This window comes from Caretta caretta, chromosome 1, assembly GCF_965140235.1.
Source record: "Caretta caretta isolate rCarCar2 chromosome 1, rCarCar1.hap1, whole genome shotgun sequence".
Lineage (NCBI taxonomy): Eukaryota > Metazoa > Chordata > Testudines > Cheloniidae > Caretta > Caretta caretta.
Window position 1 is genome coordinate 184,912,242 of NC_134206.1, and position 22,953 is coordinate 184,935,194.

The 22,953-nt window shown below is 40.8% G+C and overlaps 1 protein-coding gene across 3 annotated transcripts in view; it reads left to right on the forward strand.

Annotated features, from left to right (window-relative positions):
* Nucleotides 1-22,953, forward strand: part of CADM2 (cell adhesion molecule 2) — a 1,057,057-nt gene that overhangs the window by 881,935 nt on the left and 152,169 nt on the right. For all 3 annotated transcript variants that reach the window (XM_048868916.2, XM_048868926.2, XM_048868936.2), the window contains 3 exons: nt 1,865-2,017; nt 6,676-6,813; nt 11,901-12,071. In XM_048868916.2, coding sequence (XP_048724873.1) covers nt 1,865-2,017; nt 6,676-6,813; nt 11,901-12,071 — 462 coding nt within the window. The remainder of the gene's footprint in view (nt 1-1,864; nt 2,018-6,675; nt 6,814-11,900; nt 12,072-22,953) is intronic.

Genomic DNA, 22,953 nt, shown 5'->3' on the forward strand with positions numbered 1-22,953 from the left:
CCTGGCCCACCCTGTACCGGTAAGTGCCTCCCCCCGCCGGGGTAACAGCGGCAGCCGCGGGCTCTGGCAACAGTTTACAGGCCCGGGGCCCTTTAAATTGTCCCTGGAGCCCCACCTCTCCTTCTCCAGGGCTCTGGGGACGGGGCTCTGGCCGCCGCTACCGCCCCGGGCCCTTTAAATCGCCACCCCAGCCCCGCCGCTGCTACCCCAAGGCTCTGGCAGCAATTTAAAGGGCCGGGGGCTCCAGCCGCTGCTGGGAGCTGCAGGCCTTTAAATTGCGCCTGGGGTAGCCAATCCACCCTGGTACGACGTACCGGCTCTTGGCAGTACACCGTACCGGGGCGTACTGGCTTACTTTCACCTCTGGAAGTAACAGAGGAGGAGGACAAGGACCTCGGAGTATTGGTTGATCACAGGATGACTATGAGCCGCCAATGTGATATGGCCATGAAAAAAGCTAATGCGGTCTTGGGATGCATCAGGGGAGGTATTTCCAGTAGAGATAAGGAGGTGTTAGTACCGTTATACAAGGCCTCACCTGGAATAATGTGTGCAGTTCTGGTCTCCCATGTTTAAGAAAGATGAATTTAAACTGGAACAGGTACAGAGAAGGACTACTAGGATGATCCAAGGAATGGAAAACCTGTCTTATCAAAGGAGACTCAAGGAGCTTGGCTTGTTTAGCCTAACCAAAAGAAGGCTGAGGGGAGATATGATTGCTCTCTATAAATATATCAGAGGGATAAATACCACAGAGGGAGAAGAATTATTTAAGCTCAGTACCAATGTGGACGCAAGAACAAATGGATATAAACTGGCCATCAGGAAGTTTTAGACTTGAAATTAGACGAAGGTTTCTAACCACCAGAGGAGTGAAGTACTGGAACAGCCTTCCAAGGGAACCAGTGGGGGTAAAAGACATATCTGGCTTCAAGACTAAGCTTGATAAGTTTATGGAAGGGATGATATGATGGGATAGCCTAATTTTGGCAATTAATTGATCTTCAACTATTAGCGATAGATATGCCCAATGGCCTATGATGGGATGTTAGATGGGGTGGGATCTGAGTTACTACAGAGAATTCTTTCCTGGGTGTCTGGCTGGTGAGTCTTGCCCACATGCTCAGGGTTCAGCTAATGGCCATATTTGGAGTCGGGAAGGAATTTTCCTCAAGGGGAGATTGGCAGAGGCCCTGGGGGTTTTTTGCCTTCCCCTGCAGTGTGGGGCATGGGTCACTTGCTGGAGGATTCTCTGCACCTCGAAGGCTTTAAACCACGATTTGAGGACTTCAATAGCTCAGACATAGGTTAGAGGTTTGTTACAGGACTGGGTGGCTGCGATTCTGTGGCCTGCGTTGTGCAGGTCAGACTAGACGATCATAATGGTCCCTTCTGACCTTAAAGTCTATGATTCTATATTCCCCCCTGCCTGTTGTGTCACTGTTCTGTCCTGCTTCTAGGAAACAAATGAAAATCAAGGGATGGTATTTTGGATTCATTGTTCTGTTGCATACTTGTGTAGTAGTTCAGATGATTTAATATCATTTGATACAATGCAAGGGACCAAAATGTAGCTGAGACTGGTTACATCACTGAATCCCAATATTAAATATGTAATAATTTATATGGTCACATTTTGCTTTTCAGCTGATTTTGAGACTATCCAAAAACTGTTCAAATGTTGTAATTCCCTCAAAGGAAAAAAATAACATCATAATCTATATTTAACTGGTCTATGTCCCCATATAACTGATTTGTAATTAAAAATGTTCATTAGACTGCTGCATTTAAACCTATTGAATAACATACTATACTGTATTAATGTAATATTTTGTATCTTTAACATATACATTTTGTTTTCCAGCCCTGAGGGACAACAGGATTGAGCTGGTTCGAGCTTCATGGCATGAACTGAGCATCAGCATCAGTGATGTGTCTCTGTCAGATGAAGGGCAATACACCTGTTCTTTATTTACTATGCCTGTCAAAACTTCCAAGGCTTTTCTCACTGTTCTGGGTAAGTATAGCTGGCTGAGAATACCAAAGTGAAATGAGTTAAGAGAGGAGTTCTAAGACTTCTCAAATCTTGGTATATATTTCTAGGGTGAATTTTCAGAAAACGTAGCAGAAGATGCATGTAAAACACCCTCTCTTACTTTCTCTAAAGATTGCTTGACTTGAACCATGCCAAGGAATAGCAAGCCCCTTATTATGTGTGAAGTGGCAGGACCATGAATTACGGTGCACATCAATAGCACCACTGAGTGCTCCTTAAAATGGACATAACCTCTATATCCCAAGCACCAAAGGGGTTAACAGGGTGCATGTGTTCATCTCCTAACAATGTACTGTATAGTGCAAAGGAGACAAAACCAGAGAGCGTGAAATCAAAAAGGGCTTTAAAGGCTCATAGTTTTTCCTTAGCTATGCATTTTTTTGGCTCATTCTATTTTCTTTTTTCCTCTACAAAGTGCATATTTTCCCTGAAGCTTCTTGTATGCTTCATCCTCTAAATGCTCTGCCATTTTCCCCAAAGGTTAGACACACACACACACACACACACACTAGATTTATAGAGATGCCCAAAAAATAATGTTTCAGTTCCAAGCTTTATGTGATTCTGTCAATGTCAGTCGCCCAATCAGCTGAAATTGCTATAGTTCATTGAAAGACACGTGTGTACTTAACAAGTGATATGATTTTAAAGATTGATTTTTGTTTCCATTTTGTTTTGTTTTGCTTTTTATATATAGAAAAGCAGGCAGTTGAATTTAATAGGACTAATGCAAGATGTTCTCTGGGCTAGTACTATTAAAGTTAATCCAGCCAGGGAATTGGTTTTGTGCATAGGATATGAAATATGCCTCTGTGAGTCCCACTGAGTCTATTTTACAAAAATCTTCACAAGTTTGCCATTAAGGACAAAAAATATCCGCTCAAAGCAAAGTATTTTGGGATAACAAATGCCTAAGGGTTAATTTTTTTTCTGTAGAGAGCCATCTCCAGATCCAAAGAATAGATGATCAGTCAAATTCAACCTATTAAATGGCAGTGGGACACAGATAAAAGGGTGTTACAAAAGTAAAAAGCCAAACATCTAATCAGTAGCTTCTAATCAGGGTGGCTTAATTTTTTATGGTCTATTTTGTTTGGTTGGTTGGTTGGGTTTTTTTTTGTTTGTTTGTTTGTTTTTTTACATGACTGCTTTCCAACATCATCTGTTTTCTTTCCAGTGAAAAGACAGCAGCAAGGTTTCAGAAGCATCTGTCTCACAATAATTTTATTTGTCTATAAGAACTTGCATTTGAAATTCTTCTAAAGATGCCCCTATATGAGAGTAACATTCTTTTTCTTTCTTTGTAGTTTATTCCATGCCATCATTTTAATCAGAAAGATGATTTATATGCAGAAATATTCTTTCTATTCATTGGTCTGATTTGGATTAGAAGATTTTAATGTACAGGGATTATTAAAGATGCCATTTCATGCCTCTGAAAAGTAGGAGTAGTTTTATTACAGAATCTACACTGTGATGGGTGCTGTTGTTTGTGTTTGGAGTAATGTTTGATTGTGTGCCGTGTTTATCAGTTTCCTTTGGAAAAGGAGAGACATAAACAAACCAAATTGCAAGATGCAGAGCACAGAGTGGAATTTCAGTGACTGGTCCCTTTATCCAGGAATCAGAGAGCAGCCGTGTTAGTCTGTATCTGCAAAAAGAAAAGGAGGACTGGTGGCACCTTAGACACTAACAAATTTATTTGAGCATAAGCTTTCATGAGCTACAGCTCACTTCATCAGATGCATGCAGTGGAAAATACAGTGCGGAGATTTTATATACACAGAGAACATGAAACAATGAGTGTTACTATACACAGTAAAAAGAAAAGGAGTACTTGTGGCACCTTAGAGACTAACCAATTTATCTGAGCATGAGCTTTCGTGAGCTACAGCTCACTTCATCGGATGCATACTGTGGAAACTGCAGAAGACATTATATACACAGAGACCATGAAACAATACCTCCTCCCACCCCACTCTCCTGCTGGTAATAGCTTATCTAAAGTGATCATCAAATTGGGCCATTTCCAGCACAAATCCAGGTTTTCTCACCCTCTGCCCCCCCACATACAAACTCACTCTCCTGCTGGTAATAGCCCATCCAAAGTGACCACTCTCTTTAAAATGGCAGGTTTCAGAGTAACAGCCGTGTTAGTCTGTATTCGCAAAAAGAAAAGGAGTACTTGTGGCACCCCAGAGACCAACCAACCCATTTGAACATGAGCTTTCGTGAGCCACAGCTCACCTCATCGGATGCACCCGATGAAGTGAGCTGTAGCCCACGAAAGCTCACGCCCAAATAAACTGGCTAGTCTCTAAGGTGCCACAAGTACTCCCTTTCTCTTTAAAATGTGTATGATAATCAAGGTGGGCCATTTCCAGCATAAATCCAAATTTAACCAGAACGTCGGGGTGGGAGGGTAGAAAAAAACAAGGGGAAATAGGCTACCTTGCATAATGACTTAGCCACTCCCAGTCTCTATTTAAGCCTAAATTAATAGTATCCAATTTGCAAATGAATTCCAATTCAGCAGTTTCTCGCTGAAGTCTGGATTTGAAGTTTTTTTGTTGTAAGATAGCGACCTTCATGTCTGTGATTGCGTGACCAGAGAGATTGAAGTGTTCTCTGACTGGTTTATGAATGTTAGAATTCTTGACATCTGATTTGTGTCCATTTATTCTTTTACGTAGAGACTGTCCAGTTTGACCAATGTACATGGCAGAGGGGCATTGCTGGCACATGATGGCATATATCACATTGGTGGATGTGCAGGTGAACGAGCCTCTGATAATGTGGCTGATGTTATTAGGCCCTTTGATGGTGTCCCCTGAATAGATATGTGGGCACAGTTGGCAATGGGCTTTGTTGCAAGGATAGGTTCCTGGGTTAGTGGTTCTGTTGTGTGGTATGTGGTTGTTGGTGAGTATTTGCTTCAGGTTGGGGGGCTGTCTGTAGGCAAGGACTGGCCTGTCTCCCAAGATTTGTGAGAGCGTTGGGTAACGAGAGTGATCAGGTAAGGTGAGCTATCACCAGCAGGAGAGGAAAAAAAAAAACCTTTTGTAGTGATAATCAAGGTGGGCCATTTCCAGCAGTTGACAAGAACATGTGAGGAACAGTGGGGGTAGGCGGTGGAAAATAAACATGGGAAAATAGTTTTAGTTGGTATAATGACACATCCACTCCCAGTCTTTATTCAAGCATAATGTAATGGTGTCCAGTCGCAGAACACTTCAATCTCTCTGGTCACTCGATTACAGACCTAAAAGTTACAATTCTTCACCAAAAAAACTTCAAAAACAGACTCCAATGAGAGACTGCTGAATTGGAATTAATTTGCAAACTGGACACCATTACATTAGGCTTGCATAAAGACTGGGAGTGGATGTGTCATTACACAAAGTAAAGCTATTTCCACGTGTTTCTTCCCCCCCCCCCCCCCCCCCCGTTCCTCACACGTTCTTGTCAACTGCTGGAAATGGCCCACCTTGATTATCACTACAAAAGGTCTTTTTTTTTTCTCTCTTGCTGGTGATAGCTCACCTTACCTGATCACTCTTGGTACAATGTGTATGGTAACACCCATTGTTTCATGTTCTCTGTGTATATAAAATCTCCCCACCGTATTTTCCACTGCATGCATCCGATGAAGTGAGCTGTAGCTCATGAAAGCTTATACTCAAATAAATTTGTTAGTCTCTAAAGTGCCACAAGTACTCCTTTTCTTTATCCAGGAATGAAAATCTGTGAATTAATTGAAACATTCCAGATGTAAAGGGTAAACCTAATCCGTATTCTGAGAGCTTTTAGAATCTGTGGAAAGATATATCCCCTCAAAATAAGTAATTTCTGTGTGTTACTAAGCCTGTCATTGAATATAACTAAATATTCTCAATTTTATTCACAGTTCTTTATTTTAAAAATCTCCCTCCATTCCTCAAAACATAACCCTTGCCATCTCTAATGTTCTGAGTAGGTTGTTTAATGGGCATAGGACCTGATCCAGAGCTCACTGAATCAATGGAAGAATTCCTGTGAATTCTGTGTGCTTTGGATCGGGCCCATTATTACTATATATTAGTTAAATCTGAAAAGGAAGGATTTTTTTGTCTTTCTTTTTGCTCTCCTTTTGTGTTAGGATTCCCTGAATTCATGCTGGAACTGTCTGTTAAAATGCAGCTGGATCAGTTTGGATTTTGTTCCTGGTTGTGTTTCATTTTAACAAGAGTAGTTAATATATTCCACGCCTCCCACCCAAAATAATCTTCTTAAAATACAGATATCCACTCTATATCTAGCAATAGGAAGTCAATCTGAACTTGAATATAAAGTATGAGAAAAGCTGGATTGGTTTAAAATGAACATACAAAACATGTTCATTTTCTTCGATTAAACTCAAGTATGGTTCAGATTCACTGGTCAGTTTAAAATAGAAAACGGAATTCAGTGACACTTGTTGTTAGGTCTGTCAATCATTAAGTGAATAAACCTATCTGTTATTTCTTTTGGCAATTGACCTCTAATAGGTTAACCTTATCAACTGACAACGCTCTGGTCAAAGGCTTAAAGTAGCTGATTGGCAACATGCTGTATCTTTTATTTGTTTGATTGTTTGTTAGGTGTTCCTGAGAAGCCACAGATTAGTGGATTTACTTCACCAGTTATGGAGGGAGAGAGGATGCAGCTAACCTGCAAGACCTCTGGTAGCAAACCAGCAGCTGATATCAGATGGTTCAAGAATGACAAAGAGATTAAAGGTATTGAAAAACATTTACATGTAATTATGTGTCAACATCAAAACTAAAGCATTTAATGGGATAGAAGATTGCATGGAATTGTATCACTTTCATTTTTATAAAAAGATTGACATTATCTAAATGTGCAAGAATCAATTCTACTATGTAATGTGGAAGAATTGATCAACATTTATCATAATGGCAATATGACTGATTATTTTGCAAAATGTTACAAACTATAATTTTTAATTATAGTTATCTTAAGGTCATAATATCACCTTAGTTGAGATGGATCATAAAATGCTTTACAATAATCTTTAGTACCAGGTTCATGTCTCTATCAGTAACCCACCTATTTTGCAATTTGATCCACTTTTGCCTGTTTCCAGAAAATTGGTATTGGTTTATATTGCTGTCATTTTCATCCAATATGCTAAAAGATCAGGTGAATGAATTGTCAGAATTGTGACTGTTTCTATGTAGCTATTGTTTTAAAATCATTCCTTTAATACCCATGTATCTCACGCACTTGTCTGGCATTATGGTTTTTGTTAGTGAATCAAAAAGCTGCTTCAAGCAAAGCTGTGGTGGTAATAAGAGAAACAGTTCAACTTTCTTTGGTATCCACCAGCACAGAGCAATACATAATAAAACAAAGACTGATATACAAAATTAATAAGTTAAAGAGACCATGGTTGGTATCCACAGAAATATGATTTCTTTTAAATGTACCTGTCTTGAGAAGTTTCCAATTCAAAATCAGAAAATTGGATTAGAAAGAGGCATGGACTTTGGGCTCAAGTAGGTTAAAATATACCTGAGTTCCTGGGTCAAGTGAAGATGGGAAGCAGGAAATCAGAAAGTGGAGTCTTTCAGCCTGCAGGAAGGGGTTCTCAAACGTCATTGCACCACGACCCCCTTCTGACAACAAAAATTACTACACAACCCCAGGAGGGGGGACTGAAGTATGAGATCCCCCCCAGCCTCACCACCCCGGGAGGTGGGGCCAAAGCTAGACCTGAGACCTGTCACCCAGAGAAAAGTAGCACCTTGTGCAATATAATTAAAAGGCAAAATTTGAACACAGGACATAACATACATGCTGTACTATGCCAGCAAAGCTGTCATTCAAAAGAGATGTCAAAGTGCAAGCAGCGCCATCAAAAGATGGAAAATAAACATAGGTAGTGCCAGTATCCTACATGAACTACTGGTGTTAGCAGACATAAGCAAGGGGGCAACTCATGGCACCAGATTTTTTTTTTTTAAATCGGATCTTTCAGGCTTGCACAGTAATTATGCCTTTCCTGTTCAGCTGAAATGTAATACCAGCAAAGCAGACAATTTAGGGATTTTGGTCTTAAACTAACACATGGCTTTCTGGGTAGGTACCTAAGGGATGGACATAAGAAAGAAAACTCAATAGAATGGATGAAATAGGTGTTGAAACTGAGGCGGAATAGGAAGTGAAGAAGATACAAATGAGGGAAAAGCCTTGAACGCTTCAGTTTTCTAGGTCTTCTGAAGAACGCATTGCCATTGTCATGAAGGTTACAAATAAAATAACCTAACTACCTTGCAATGGCATCAACAGAAGGTACATTAGCTTTTGTGCACTGGAAAAGGTGAAATGATAAATCTGAGAAAATAGATATGAAATTGTATGCTAATGCACTTGACATTAGAGGTTAGGAGTTCTGCTGTCTGGCACCAGTAAATCCAATTGTGTTACAGTATATTATACACGGTGCAAAAGAACATGAAAACCGAATACATTCAGTTCAGAGAAGGAACCGGGGGAAAAAAAGCCAACCTAAAATGTTGCTTGCATTTCTATTAGCAGAAAAAAGGAATCATCAGCTTGTAAGAGAGAACTGTTTAACTGGCTCCATGTCAAGAATGGGAGAGGCTGTGTGTGAATCATGGCGTTCCATACCTTATATTGGAATGTTCTGCCTCTTATATATGCATCCATATTAGCATAGGGATGTGAAGTTTGGCTTTCTGATCCTTTTTTATTCCTATCTGCTCAATAAAACAACTGACTGTGCCATCCCTAAATGGAGCTTATTAAGAGATTCAAATGTATCAGAAAGTAAATACGCAATACTTACTTGTCACGTAATTTATTACTCACTGCTTTGAAAATGTAACCTTAAATGCGGTTTCAGTTTTCACTTTTCAGAAATATTTTCAAATTAGTTTCCTGATTTTTTCCTGTGTAGTAAAAATAAATAAATTAATATTTTTGCAACAGAATGGAAAATTTAAATGAGGTTGCTAATTTTAATATGTGCAGTGAGATCAGAAATGTGGTACTCTTTTTGGCTTGACAAAACTGCAACTGAAATAGAATTTAACCTTCTCACATTATAATGCAAGGTTAAAGCAAAACCAGATGAAAAATATACAGAAGCCCAAAATACCAGATTTGCCCAGTTAAAATATGGAAAAATATATATTTTAAATAGATAATTGTTACATATATGGGAGGAATATAAGGTTATAATTGGTTGAAAATAACCAATGAGTGATAAATCAGCAAGTTTCTATTGTTTTCCTCCTCAGAGACAAATAATATGGAGCTAACAAAAAGTGTTAAAACAGTCAGAGTGCATATGCAAACAGTGAGTTCCAAGAAAACTGTTTGTCTTCATGGGGGGGGGGGGGGGCAGCAGCAGGGGGAAAGGGGAGAGTTCTTGACTTTAAGCTTCATTTCCTCTAATGAATGTGATTCTCAGAAGAAAAAAGTTCTCTTAAATTTAAGGTTTCAGAGTAGCAGCCGTGTTAGTCTGTATTCAGAAAAAGAAAAGGAGGACTTGTGGTACTTCAGCGACTAACACATTTATTTGAGCATAAGCTTTCGTGAGCTACACTCGCTGTAGCTCACGAAAGCTCATGCTCAAATAAATTGGTTAGTCTCTAAGGTGCCACAAGTCCTCCTTTTCTTAAATTTAAAAATATTTGGCCATTATAGTTAAACGTATAGATATTTTTGATGATCCGGATACTCAGGGTTTATATAAAAGTACATACATTGACTTATTTTTTCACTGACAGTTAAGGGTCAAGATTTTAAAGAAACAGGCATCTAAAAGGCTCCTAAGGAAGTGGTCTCCATTTTTCAAAAGCGCTGTGGATCCACCAGCTTCCATTGAAGTGAAGGCTCCCAATGCCTAGACGCTGTCCAAGCTGCAGTTAATTGGAGCTCCTGGGTGCTCAGCACTTTTGAAAATAAGTCTATTTATTCAGGTGCTGGAAAGTTTCACGTAGGATCCAAACTTTAAGCACTTTTTAAATCTAGGCTAAATCTAGGCTAAAATATTTTCCTCCTTTATGATATTTGTTTATTTTAGCAAAACAGCAACCTGGTCATATTGATTTGGGCTAATGAAGGTCTTAAAATTAATTTTTGTAAAGGAATATACTACTGAGATTGCATGTGTCCTGTGTTTCCTAATCAAAGGAAAGGAAAATGCAAGAGGTTTCAGTTTTACAAATCACAGTAAAATCCCGTTAGGGAGACGAAAATGACCTAAATAAAATTTCCATGAAAAGTCAATTTTAGAAAGCAGATCTAAAATGTAATCAGCTACATCTTTTTAGATTAAAAATATCTCTGGAATCAGAAAGATGGGCTTTTTCACTCACTCCAGATAATGTAAGAATCCAGGTAGTTAAGTAATTCTGATTTTTTGCTTCAGAAATAATTGTCTTCCCCACCCAGGCATTTTTCTTCCATTTGGTTGTTGAGCATTAAGCAGATTTCAATTTTTGCTGAGGGACTATCAAGATTTATGGGTCAGAAAGCTGAGAGAAATATTGACCATGGCTAAGCCAAGCTGTGTCAAGTGGGATCCTGCAGGGATTAGTCTGGGTCCAGTTCTGTTCAATATCTTCCTCAGTGAGTTAGATAGCGGCATAAGAGTACACTTACAAAGTTTGCAGATGATACCGAGCTGGGAGGGCTTGCAAGTGCTTTGGAGGATAGGATTAAAATTGAGAGCAATCTGGACAAGCTGGGAAAATGGTCTGAAGTAAATAGGATGAAATTCAGTAAGGACAAATGCAAGGTACTCTATTTAGGAAGGAACAATCAGTTACACACATACAAAATGGGAAATGACTGCCTAGGAAGGAGTACTGCGGAAAGGGATCTGGGGGTCATAGTGGACCACAAGCTAAATACGAGTCAACAGTGTAACACTATTGCAAAGAAAGCAAACATCATTCTGTGATGTATTAGAAGGAGTGTTGTAAGCAAGACACAAGAAGTAATTCTTCTGCTCTACTCTGCACTGATTAGGCTTCAACCGGAGTGTTGTGTCCAGTTCTGGGTGCATTTCAAGAAAGATGTGGACAAAATTGGTAAAAGTCCAGAGGAGAACAACAAAAATGATTAAAGGTCTGAAACATGTCCTATGAGGGAAGATTGAAAAAACTGGGTTTGTTTAGTCTGGAAAAGAGAAGACTGAGAGGGGGCATAACAGTTTTTAAATACATAAAAGGTGTTATAAGGAGGAGGGAGAAAAATTGTTCTTCTTAACCTCTGAGGATAGGACAAGAAGCAATGGGCCTAAATTGCAGCAAGGGAGGTTTAGGTTGGACATTAGGAAAAACTTCCTAACTGTCAGGCTGGTTAAGCATTGGAATAAATTGCCGAGGGAGGTTGTGGAATCTCTGTCTTTGGAGATTTTTAAAAGCAGGTTAGACAAACACCTGTCAGGGATGGTCTGCATATTACTTAGTCCTGCCAGGAGTGCAGGGGACTGGACTAGATGACCTCTCGATATCTGATTCTATGATATATTATGTAATTTCTTCCTGCATAGCATCCTTACAGCTTTTCCTATCCATGCAAACAGTTAAAATTCTTGTCAAGGCTCTCAGCAGTTGATTTTGAAATTGCCAAATACACACATAGGAAAAACAATGGCAGTATTGGTTTTTATCAGACAAATAATGGAATGTCTGGCTATAAAGTGTTTGGGTTTTTTTTAAGCAACTAGGGGAAAAGTTTTAGAAATGGATTTGATATATACCAGAGCTGCCTCTTATTGCATTGTGCTCCCTGAAAATCATTAAGCTACATTTTTTTGTTCTTGCAGATGTCAAATATTTAAAAGAAGAGGATGCAAATCGCAGGACATTCACTGTTAGCAGCACACTGGATTTCCGAGCGGATCGGGGTGATGATGGTGCCGTTGTACGTTGCAGAGTAGACCATGAGTCCTTAAACGCCACACCTCAGATAGCAATGCAGGTTCTAGAAATACACTGTAAGTAATATCTATAATCTATCTATATGTCTATCCCTATCCACACACGCTTACATTCTCTGGTTTTGAGAGAAGGTGTACTGTCACTAGACATTTAATAGACATGAAATAAAACTTAAATCATTAATGAGTTCTAATACATACAAATCCCTCTCTTCTAGCCCAATCCTGCAATTCTCCTAGCAAGTCAATGAGAGGTTTCCCATAGTAAGGACTGTGAGATTGAGTCTTTAGTCTGTTTGGCGGAGGAGAGAGGATAAGTGTGTTGGGGGTTTTAAGTCTTACTGGTTTTCTCAGGTAGGTTTTCAACACCAAGACCACAGGTTTATATAGTAGTCACTATTTTGCTTGACAATACCATAGAAATGCAAGCTGATGTTAGCAGTAGAGATTAAATCATCAACTTTGTGCCCTACTAACACAGTTTTGTGTGATGTTCTTCATGTTGGAGCCTAAGAGAGAAGAACCGTATTCATTATTCTTAGGGCTTGTCAATCATGGGGATGTTACATCGATATAACTTTAGTTTGTTCTCATTAAAGTGCCTTGCGTACACACACAATTTTTAAAAAAAAATGAATTATTTGGCACCTTAGGTAGAAGTCATGAATCCTATCTGGAGTAGAACTAACTCTTCTTTGCAGTGAGTTTGTGTGCTTTCAGGGTTATTTGAATGCATTTCTAATCACTCTGCTTCTAGCATTCCTCTCCATGCTATCCCACACTGTATTGCTTCACACCTAGCTCAGCCTGTCTGTGTACCTGTGTGCCCGCCACTGCTCTAGAGCAGGGGTGGCCAACCTGTGGATCCGGAGCCACAGAAGTTCTTCAGAAGTAAATATGCGGCTCCATGTACAGGCACCGACTCCGGGGATGGAGCTATAGGTGCCAACTTTCCAATGTGCTGGGGGTGCTCACTGCTCAACCTCTGGCTCTGCCCCCACTCCATCCCTTCTCACCCCCTCCCCTGAGCCTGCTGTGCCCTCGCTCCCTCCCCCCCACCTCCCCAAGCCTCCTGCATGCCATGAAACAGCTGATCAGGAGGTGTGGGGAGAGAGAGAGGGAAGTGCTGATCGGCGGGGCTGTTAGTGGGTGGGAGGCGCTGTTGGGGGGGAGAGGAGCTGATGGGGGGCTGCTGACGTATTACTGTGGCTCTTTGGTACGTTGGTAAATTCTGGCTCCTTCTCAGGCTCAGGTTGGCCACCCCTGCTCTAGAGTCATCTCGACCGAATATTCTCTCTCTAATTAAATGCTGGCACGAAGCCAGGTGTGTCCCTTTTTAATATCAGGTAGTGGTGAGTTCACACACACAGAGTCACATAGTTATTATAACACTGTGCTTGCTTGTGGATGCCTGCAGATCTCCAGGCCCATCTGGAGAATAGTCTCTGGAATGCAGACATCTGCAAGATACTGTCCACGAAAATGGAGGTGAGGAGGCACTCCTAGAGCTGGTCCCAGTGCCAGACCAGATCAAAGCAAAGGAACCCACACCATGGGCACCTGGACTGCATATTTGCAGGTGATGCCATGTGCATTTGCTGTGCATGAGAGCTCTACCAGAAACCATCCAGATAATGCTGCAGACAGGAGCTCTGCCAGTAAGTAGAGTATGCTGTATTACTATAAAACTATGTAGGAGTTAAAAGTTGGCTTTTCTGTGTATTGGCAACCTTCTCAGGGTTGCTCATACTTGTAGTTTCCATTCCACTCCTGCACCAGCTGGGAGTATGTCATCCTGGCCGATAGCAGCTCTGCATGTGTTCCTGGTTTGCCAATTGCCTTTTTAAGCAAGACCCTTTTAGGTCTGGAACACGTTTTCTTACAAAGCCCATGCACAGCATCCCTACCTAGCCCTGTCCTGTAAACTCTGGACACCACACCAGACTAGGACCTACCTTTCAGTCAACCAAATTGCAGGCACTTCCCACACCAGCCAGCCTCTTCAGAATGGAAAAGAACAGTGTCAAGCACCCCACCAACAGGAATTTGTGAGCAACACTCTGGACATAAAAAAAGTTCCATTGGTCTTGAGTTTGCATTACATTCTTTAACTCTGTAATTCAAGTAATGTTATTTGTTACCTATGTTGTTTGTTAACTCAATACAAAAGATTTGGTACAACTTAGCTGAAAAAATTCACTGAGGAGTAGTTCTTCCTTTAACATCAACACCAACCCCCAGTATCACCCCCTAGTAAAATCAATACACAAGTATATATCAGTCACTTCTTTGATATACAGTATGTTCATTATCCAAAAAGAAAAAGAGTACTTGTGGCACCTTAGAGACTAACCCATTTATTTGAGCATAAGCTTTCGTGAGCTACAGCTCACTTCATTGGATGCATCCGATGAAGCTCACGAAAGCTTATGCTCAAATAAATGGGTTAGTCTCTAAGGTGCCACAAGTACTCCTTTTCTTTTTGCGAATACAGACTAACACGGCTGTTACTCTGAAACCTTTCATTATCCAAAACTACCTCCTGACCTCGACGTAGGAGCACAGTGAATCCCTGACCCTATTTCCCATGCCACTTGAGGCATTTTTCTGAGATAACTAGTTATTGACTGGGAGCAGTAAGAGATGGACAGCTTCTGGGTCGTGATGGCCACACTCTTCTCCACGCTGAGAGGAGCCCTCATGTTGGTGTTCTATCATTGTAGCTTTAGGGTGAACTCTGCATAGATCTCTAGGAAAGTAGCTTTCTCCTGGTCATCCCAGTTCTGCATTCCTATCCTGTCCCACCAGATGCTGCTAGCTGGCTGAGCCCAGAAGTGGCACTCTACTAAATAAAGGTGCTCCAGATAAATGCCCTGAAGAAGTAACTGCTCGATTTCATCATCCTGCTCCTCCTCCACCTGTAGCTGCATCATCACGGTACCCACAGGCCTCCATGATGGCCAGTTTAAGCCTCCCAGCTGCTCAATTGCCAATTCATGTGCATCATCCTGTTCATATGAATAACTGTCATGATCACAGAGCTTAGCAGTGTGTCCTTCATGATCACTGACAAAATACAGATGAATGATGGGCTTCCAGAGGTAGAATCATGGGAGTTTATTAGTTTGACTCCAAGTCCCAGAATCCTAGTAGGGTCCACAGGCACCTCACAATGTCCCACAAGAAAAAATTCAGAATGCATAGAGCTGTGCAGCACACCACTGCACCATAGGATATCTGCCCAGAATGCTACATAGTTAATTTGAAGAAGTACATAGCTGTGTGGACATAACAATTAAAAAGGAAAATACCTTAAACTGGCATAACAAAGTGGTGTGGACATACCTTAGTTCAACATAGTTAATTCAGAGTGCTTAAAGTGAACAAACGGCTCTGCTTCAACATCCTCTTGAAGATGTGCCCTTGCATTGTAAACTCCTTCAATTATAAATTGTTGGTGAAAGGATTGACTTTTTGTACCTCACACAGCACCATCAGTACTTAGAAATAAATAATTATGATAAATATTTTTGGCCATTACTTTCCTCTTTTCTGAGTTTTTCCACTCTATAATTATGCTTGAAATTAACACTCTGCTTGTTGCAAATGTGTAACTCTTCAGAGTGGCTAAATAGATGTAACTTCATCCAGGTAAAGAGCAGGAGAAAGAGAAGATGTTTTACTAACCGATGACAGAGTTTTATTGGTAACTTGTGGAATGATGGCGTGAAATGAAATCTGCTCTGGAAGATGGGGCTATGTAAAACAGATACTCTAAATGAGTACACAGAAAGATTTAGTAAAGAAGACTCTACAAGCCCACACACCAGCTTTATTCAGCAATTTCGTTAGACAACAACTTGCCCAAACTAAAACCAATATTAACCTTTAATAGCATTGATATCAATATATATTTTACATTTTTTCCTCCCAAAATCTTATAATTTGTTACTGTGATGGGGTAAACCAGCTCAGCTAAAACCAAACCAGCCAGAATCATGACTCACTACTTGACATGAACCTGACACTTGAGGTTCAAAGCATTCAGTTAACTCTTTCAGAAATACTATTTTTGAGCACTTCTGCTCTCTTTGTTATGGCCGGGTGCAGAAGTGAAGAACTACAGGATTGCATGTTCTTGTGTTGTTATAGCCTGACCAAAAGCAGGATATCTTCAGAGACAGAATATGGTTAGCACTTGAAAACTGGGGATAGAGAGAGTGTGTCTGTTTTCAAGAGGTTCCCAGGCCTATTTTGCAGATATTAAGAAATAGATACAAACGTTAAGAAAATTTAGATAAAGTTTGGGTAAACATCCAGAATTTTGGATGATTATCTGAACCAACCCCTCCAATCTGTTGAGATTTACCCATCACTAATTTATATCCTCTCTCACTTGAGTCTAATCCATCCATATGTCATGCTCTGTTTCCTGCAGGACAGTCTTACTGCCGTTGTCTTGCTAAAGGGTTTGGCTGTAATCTAGTTCATGCTTGCCCAATGGGGATTAGTGGTGGCATGACATTCTTGCCAAGTCTATTTTTCACTGACCCTTACAGTCAACAATAAACCGAGAATAGAATAAAAATCTCTGTGGCATTGTGTGGAAGTTTGTTGTTAGACTAGCTGCCACTGACTATTAGGTTTATATATATATAAACCAAACTAAGTCTCAGAGAAACATTTAGTTTTATTACTTACTTCTGTGCTCACACTTCTTCTTCTGTTCTGTCACAGATACAGTACTGCCACTATAAAAGTTTGGTGCGGCAGTGATTCACTCTATTGTACCGTGTACCTGCAAGCCCTTGCTTGCACTCCTGGCAGCAGCCCATTTTGATTCTCTCCACCAAGGCACAAATCCCAAGAGGCTTCATTTGAAGCTTTAAAATGAAATCAAACCTGTTCGAACTTCAGACATCATCACTGTGATTCTAAAATGGCAGCGGTATTGAGACCAATACCACAAGACACACTATAAGGTTCTGCAGCATATCTCATAAGCTGACCATACTTCCCATATGACAGCACTGATGTGTTAAATATGTATTATGAAAGAAAGATATTGTGCTGATATCTGCTGATGCAATTTTAGGTAAATTCTTAATCGGTGGTCTCGCAATTCTGCAATGAAGTATCAGTTTGACAAGCTTGCAGCCATCAGCTAACCTTCTTGTAAGGGCTTTTACTACAAGTTTTTGTGATAGCTAACAATTTCTTCATTTCTAGTTATTACTAAATGATCTTACATTGAGTATCAGGGCCCTTCTTTAGGGTTAGACAATTATTTTAAAGCGGTTGAGGGCTAGTCTTTAGGAAATGCCTGTATTGATTTTGAATAATAAAAAAATGAACTGTAGAGACAACAGATATGCAAATTACAAGTGATGCACTTGAACAACGATGTAAAAACCAGTTTAGTGCAGTGTGTCTGTCTGTCTACACACACACACACACACACACACACACACACACACCAGGTAGCTATGTCACAAAGGAAAACATACACAACGGTTGTTAGCACTACTGTTCTAACTAGTTTATGCCTCTCTGGAAATAATATGAGGCCAGATTCTCAGGTGGTATAAATCAGAGCAGCGCCACTGAAATCCATAGAGCTGCACTGGTTTACACCAGCCGAGGATCTGGCCCATTATTTTTACTTGTCTGATTATTTTGTGGTTTTGGTGGAACACGATATCTTGGTTAATTGTTCATTTCCACCAGAAATAAATTACCTGCTTAAGAGAAGGCATCTTATGGAAAACAATTATGCATAGCTGAAGGTTAGAGCTTTCTACCTCTGAAAAAATAACTAAGCTGCATACACCAAACCAAATGAGACTAATGTCAATGGAAAAATGTGAACTAATTAGGAGTGGATTTTAAGCAATTTAGATGACCAGTCGGTGATACCACCTCCATCATGGGTTTATTGTTTTTGTAGTTCAGAGTCTGAGAAACTGAATTCTACCTTGCAAAAAGTGATATTTTCACATTTGTTTATTTATGCCAGGTATGTCTAAAAACCTGTAAAAATAAAAATGTGAATGCCAAGATCTTGCTTTTATTTATACACACACACACACACACACACACACACACATATTTATTAATCACCTATTCATATTGAATTTTGAATGAGAATTTGTTATATTTACCTCAGTTATTATGTAAACACTGTTAATAAGCAAAATTATCTTGTTTAAGCTTTTCAGATTAATGAACTATTGAAACAAATGAAACATGGAAGATACTTAGAGTAAGCAGTAAAGAATAATATCTGTGAACGTGAAAGTTCAGTGCCCTAATTTGCATGTTTAAATGAGATCAATTAGGTTAATGATGGATGAAAATAGGAAATCCATGATTTAAATGTAAAATAATTCAAAAACTTGTGGGTTCGTTAGATGCCAAACTTTCATCTTTCAAAGGGGCTATCTGGATCAAAGGGTTAATGTACAACCCTAACCTTTACCATCTGGAGGCTTATACTCAAATATGGTTTACAAGTGTAATATAATACAATATAATTTATTTTTCTCTAACATCTTTTGTGCACAGATGTCACAAAATGGTTCATAGATTATTACATTCTGCACAGAAATACAAATAATGGTTGTGGTCAAAGTTTTCAATGCAGATGTCATCTGTACTTATGACAGGGTCAGATAAGACAAGGCAAGTTTGGGGGAGAGTGACTGAAAATACTGAAACTGGCAGGCTCAGGGAGAAATATTAATTGTTTTTAGAAGAATGAGTTAATTGACAGGCACAGAGACACCGTTTGTCTTGGGATGGGATCTTAAAAGAGTGAGTCACTCAGGCAATTGAAGGATGTTCTATCTAGATGAGCAGAGGAAGGATCAATTGTGGAATGATGTGGGGGAGGAGGGGAAATAGAAAGAAAGTCTCATTTTTGAGGACTAAACCATCAATCACCTACTATATATTGTCAAAAGTCTGTCTGATCCTAGGCTCAGCTCACTTACTGCAATACCCAGAAGGTTAGAATAAGGGAATCAAATATTCTCACCCACTGTAATGTATGTTCTCTAAGATGAGCAAAATGGTCCCATATGTGACAGACTGGCACAGGCCTTTCCCTCACACCAGAACAGAACATTCAGCCCATCTGCAGTGAAACCTGTGTCCACTGGAGAACATAAGAACAGCCATACTGGGTCAGACCAATGGTCCATCTAGCCCAGTATCGTGTCTTCTGGCAGTGGCCAGTTTCAGATGCCGCCGAAGGAATGAACAGAATAGGGAAATTATTGAGTGAGCCATTCCCCATCTTCCAGTCCCAGCTTCTGGCAGTCAGAGGTTTAGGGAAACCCAGAGAATGGGGTTGCATCCCTGACCATCTTGACTAATAGCCATGGATGAACCTATCCTCCATGAACATGGTTGACTGCATGTTGTGTGAAGAAATACTTCCTTATGTTTGTTTTAAATCTGCCACCTATTAATTCCATCAGGTGATTCCCTGCTTCTTATGTTTTATGCGGAGGGGTAAATAATGCTTTCTTATTCACTTTCTCCAAACCAGTCATGATTTTATAGACCTCTATCATATCCCCCCTTCGTCATCTCTTTTCTAAACTGAAAAGCCCCAGTCTTTTCAATCTCTCCTCATAGGAAGCTGTTCCATTCCCTAATCATTTTTGTTGCCCTTCTCTGCATCTTTTCCGATTCTAATGTATCTTTTTTGAAATGCACCCCAGGGCACCCCAAGATGATTAATTGCAACGATAATTGGGTCTATTATAGAGGAATGGCAGGGGGATCCATGCCTGCTCTGAAGGAGCAATTTTAAGACCTGTCCTCTGTGATGTCATCTCTGAAAGTCATAACAAGCATGTAGCCAAGATAGAGAAGGCAGGGTTAAGCATCCATATAATAGGTAAATGGTCATCCCACTGATGAGGAATCAATACCTTAGAGAGGGACAATGTCTACATTACAAGCTAGGGGTATGATTCCCCTGCTCATGTACACATACTCACGACAGCTCTCATGGAAATCTGAAACCACTGGGTACATACATGGCACAACTAACTTGTGCCTCTACTGCTGTTACCCATGCTACTGTGGCTATGCTGCTATTTATGCTCGTGCTAGATCAAGGAGAGCTAGAGTGTGTGTCCACACAAGCAGAGGAATCACACCCCTAACTCATAGTGTAGAATAGTGGTTCTCAAAGCTGGTCCGCTGCTTGTTCAGGGAAAGCCCCTGGCGGGCCGAGCCGGGCCAGTTTGTTTACCTGCCGCGTCTGCAGGTTCAGCTGATCATGGGACGACTGGAAAAAGGCTAATGTAGTGCCCATCTTTAAAAGAGGAAAGAAGGAGGATCCTGGGAACTACAGGCTAGTCAGCCTCACCTCAGTCTCTGGAAAAATCATGGAGCAAGTCCTCAAGGAATCAATTCTGAAGCACTTAGAGGAGAGGAAAGTGATCAGGAACAGTCAGCATGGATTCACCAAGGGCAAGTCATGCCTGACTAATTTAATTGCCTTCTATGACGAGATAACTGGCTCTGTGGATGAGGGGAAAGCAGGGGACGTGTTGTTCCTTGACTTTAGCAAAGCTTTTGACGTGGTCTCCCACAGTATTCTTGCCAGCAAGTTAAAGAAGTATGGGCTGGATGAATGGACTCTAATGTGGATAGAAAGTTGGCTAGATTGTCGGGCTCAATGGGTAGTGATCAATGGCTCCATGTCTAGTTGGCAGCTGGGATCAAGTGGAGAGCCCCAAGGGTAGGTCCTCTGGCCAGTTTTGTTCAATATCTTCATAAATGATCTGGAGGATGGTGTGGATTGCATCTCAGCAAGTTTGCAGATGACACTAAACTGGGAGGAGAGGTAGATACACTGGAGGGTAGGGATAGGATACAGAGGGACCTAGACAAATTAGAGGATTGGGCCAAAAGAAATCTGATGAGGTTCAACAAGGACAAGTGCAGAGTCCAGCACTTAGGACGGAAGAATCCCATGCACCGCTACAGACTAGGGACCGAATGGCAAGGCAGCAGTTCTGCAGAAAAGGACCTAGGGGTTACAGTGGACGAGAAGCTGGATATGAGTCAACAGTGTGCCCTTGTTGCCAAGAAGGCCAATGGCGTTTTGGGCTGAATAAGTAGGGGCATTGCCAGCAGATCGAGGGACGTGATTGTTCCCCTCTATTCGACATTGGTGAGGCCTCATTTGGAGTACTGTGTCCAGTTTTGGGCCCCACACTACAAGAAGGATGTGGATAAATTGGAGAGAGTCCAGCGGAGGGCAACAAAAATGATTAGGGGACTGGAACACATGAGTTATGAGGAGAGGCTGAGGGAACTGGGATTGTTTAGTCTGCGGAAGAGAAGAATGAGGGGGGATTTGATAGCTGCTTTCAACTACCTGAAAGAGGGTTCCAAAGAGGATGGATCTAGAATGTTCTCAGTGGTAGCAGATGACAGAACAAGGAGTAATGGTCTCAAGTTGCAGTGGGGGAGGTTTAGGTTGTATATTAGGAAAAACTTTTTCACAAGGAGGGTGGTGAAACACTGGAATGTGTTACCTAGGGAGGTGGTGGAATCTCCTTCCTCAGAAGTTTTTAAGATCAGGCTTGACAAAGCCCTGGCTGGGATGATTTAGTTGGGGATTGGTCCTGCTTTGAGCAGGGGGTTGGACTAGATGACCTCCTGAGGTCCCTTCCAACCCTGATATTCTGTGATTCTATGATTCTATGGCTCCCACTGGCCGTGGTTCGATGAGCCAGGCCAATGGGGGCTGCAGGAAGGGTGGCCAGCACATCCCTCAGCCCGCACCACTTTCTGCAGCCCCGATTGGCCTGGAGAGGCGAACCGCAGCCAGTGGGAGCCGTGATCGGCCAAACGTGCGGACGCAGCAGGTAAACAAACCGGCTCAGCCCACCAGGGGCTTTCCCTGAACAAGCGGTGGACCAGCTTTGAGAACCACTGTAGAAGACAAATAAGAATCAGGCCATGTTAGTCACCTGAAGAAATATTGTAATTCTTGCTGATTTTTTTTCATTTTATTTTTTAGTGCTCATATGTTTGCTATGGACTTCAGAGAGTCAAGTAAAACCATGGGATCTGATTTTCAAGTGCTGAGCATTATCAGCTATTACTAACTTCCACGAGAGTTTTGGGTGCTCTGCACTTCAAAAAATCAGGCCCACGAATCCTGCCCCAAAGACCTAAAGTCAGACCTGACAGAACAGCAGTGTGCCATAAACAAACACAACAACAACAAAAAAAATGGGTGAGAAAAGAAGAGGGAAAAGGATTATGTTAAAATGTCCTGTGCTGACTCTGAAAAATATGTGCATATCTTCATGGTTCTTGAGAAATTAGGAGTTCTTTTTTTTTAATTGTTGTTTTGCCATATCACCTATGAAAAGTTAGTTCAAGTGAGATAAAGGAAAAATATAATTAAAATGGAGGGAGCACAGTTTGGGGCAGCGAAGATGATAAATGAAGTGAAGAGGTTTTACATATAAAGAGAGATTGGCAAAATTGGTGTTGTATAGATTTAAGAGGTGGCATGACTTAAGTACTTAGGCAAGTTACGGTTATAAAATTCTGGCTCATGGTATATTTGAGTTCACAGAGCAGACCAGAACTAGGGAATCATAGATTTGAAGAAATTATTATTTATATAGTACCATTGCTGTGTGTGATGCTTCACAGATAATTAAAACACAAGGCCCGCAACCATGCAAATACTTATACATGTGAATGACTTTACTCACGCAAGTAGTCCAATTGGGACTACTCAAGTACATAAAGTAACTCGTGCATAGGTATGTAGAGATAGCCTTTGCCATGCCCACATTTAAGTCATGTAATCAAAGTTAAACTCAGTGTTGAAATGTCTGCAATATTAAAGACTGGCATAGGAAGAGACAACAATGGACTGCAGCAGAGGTGAATG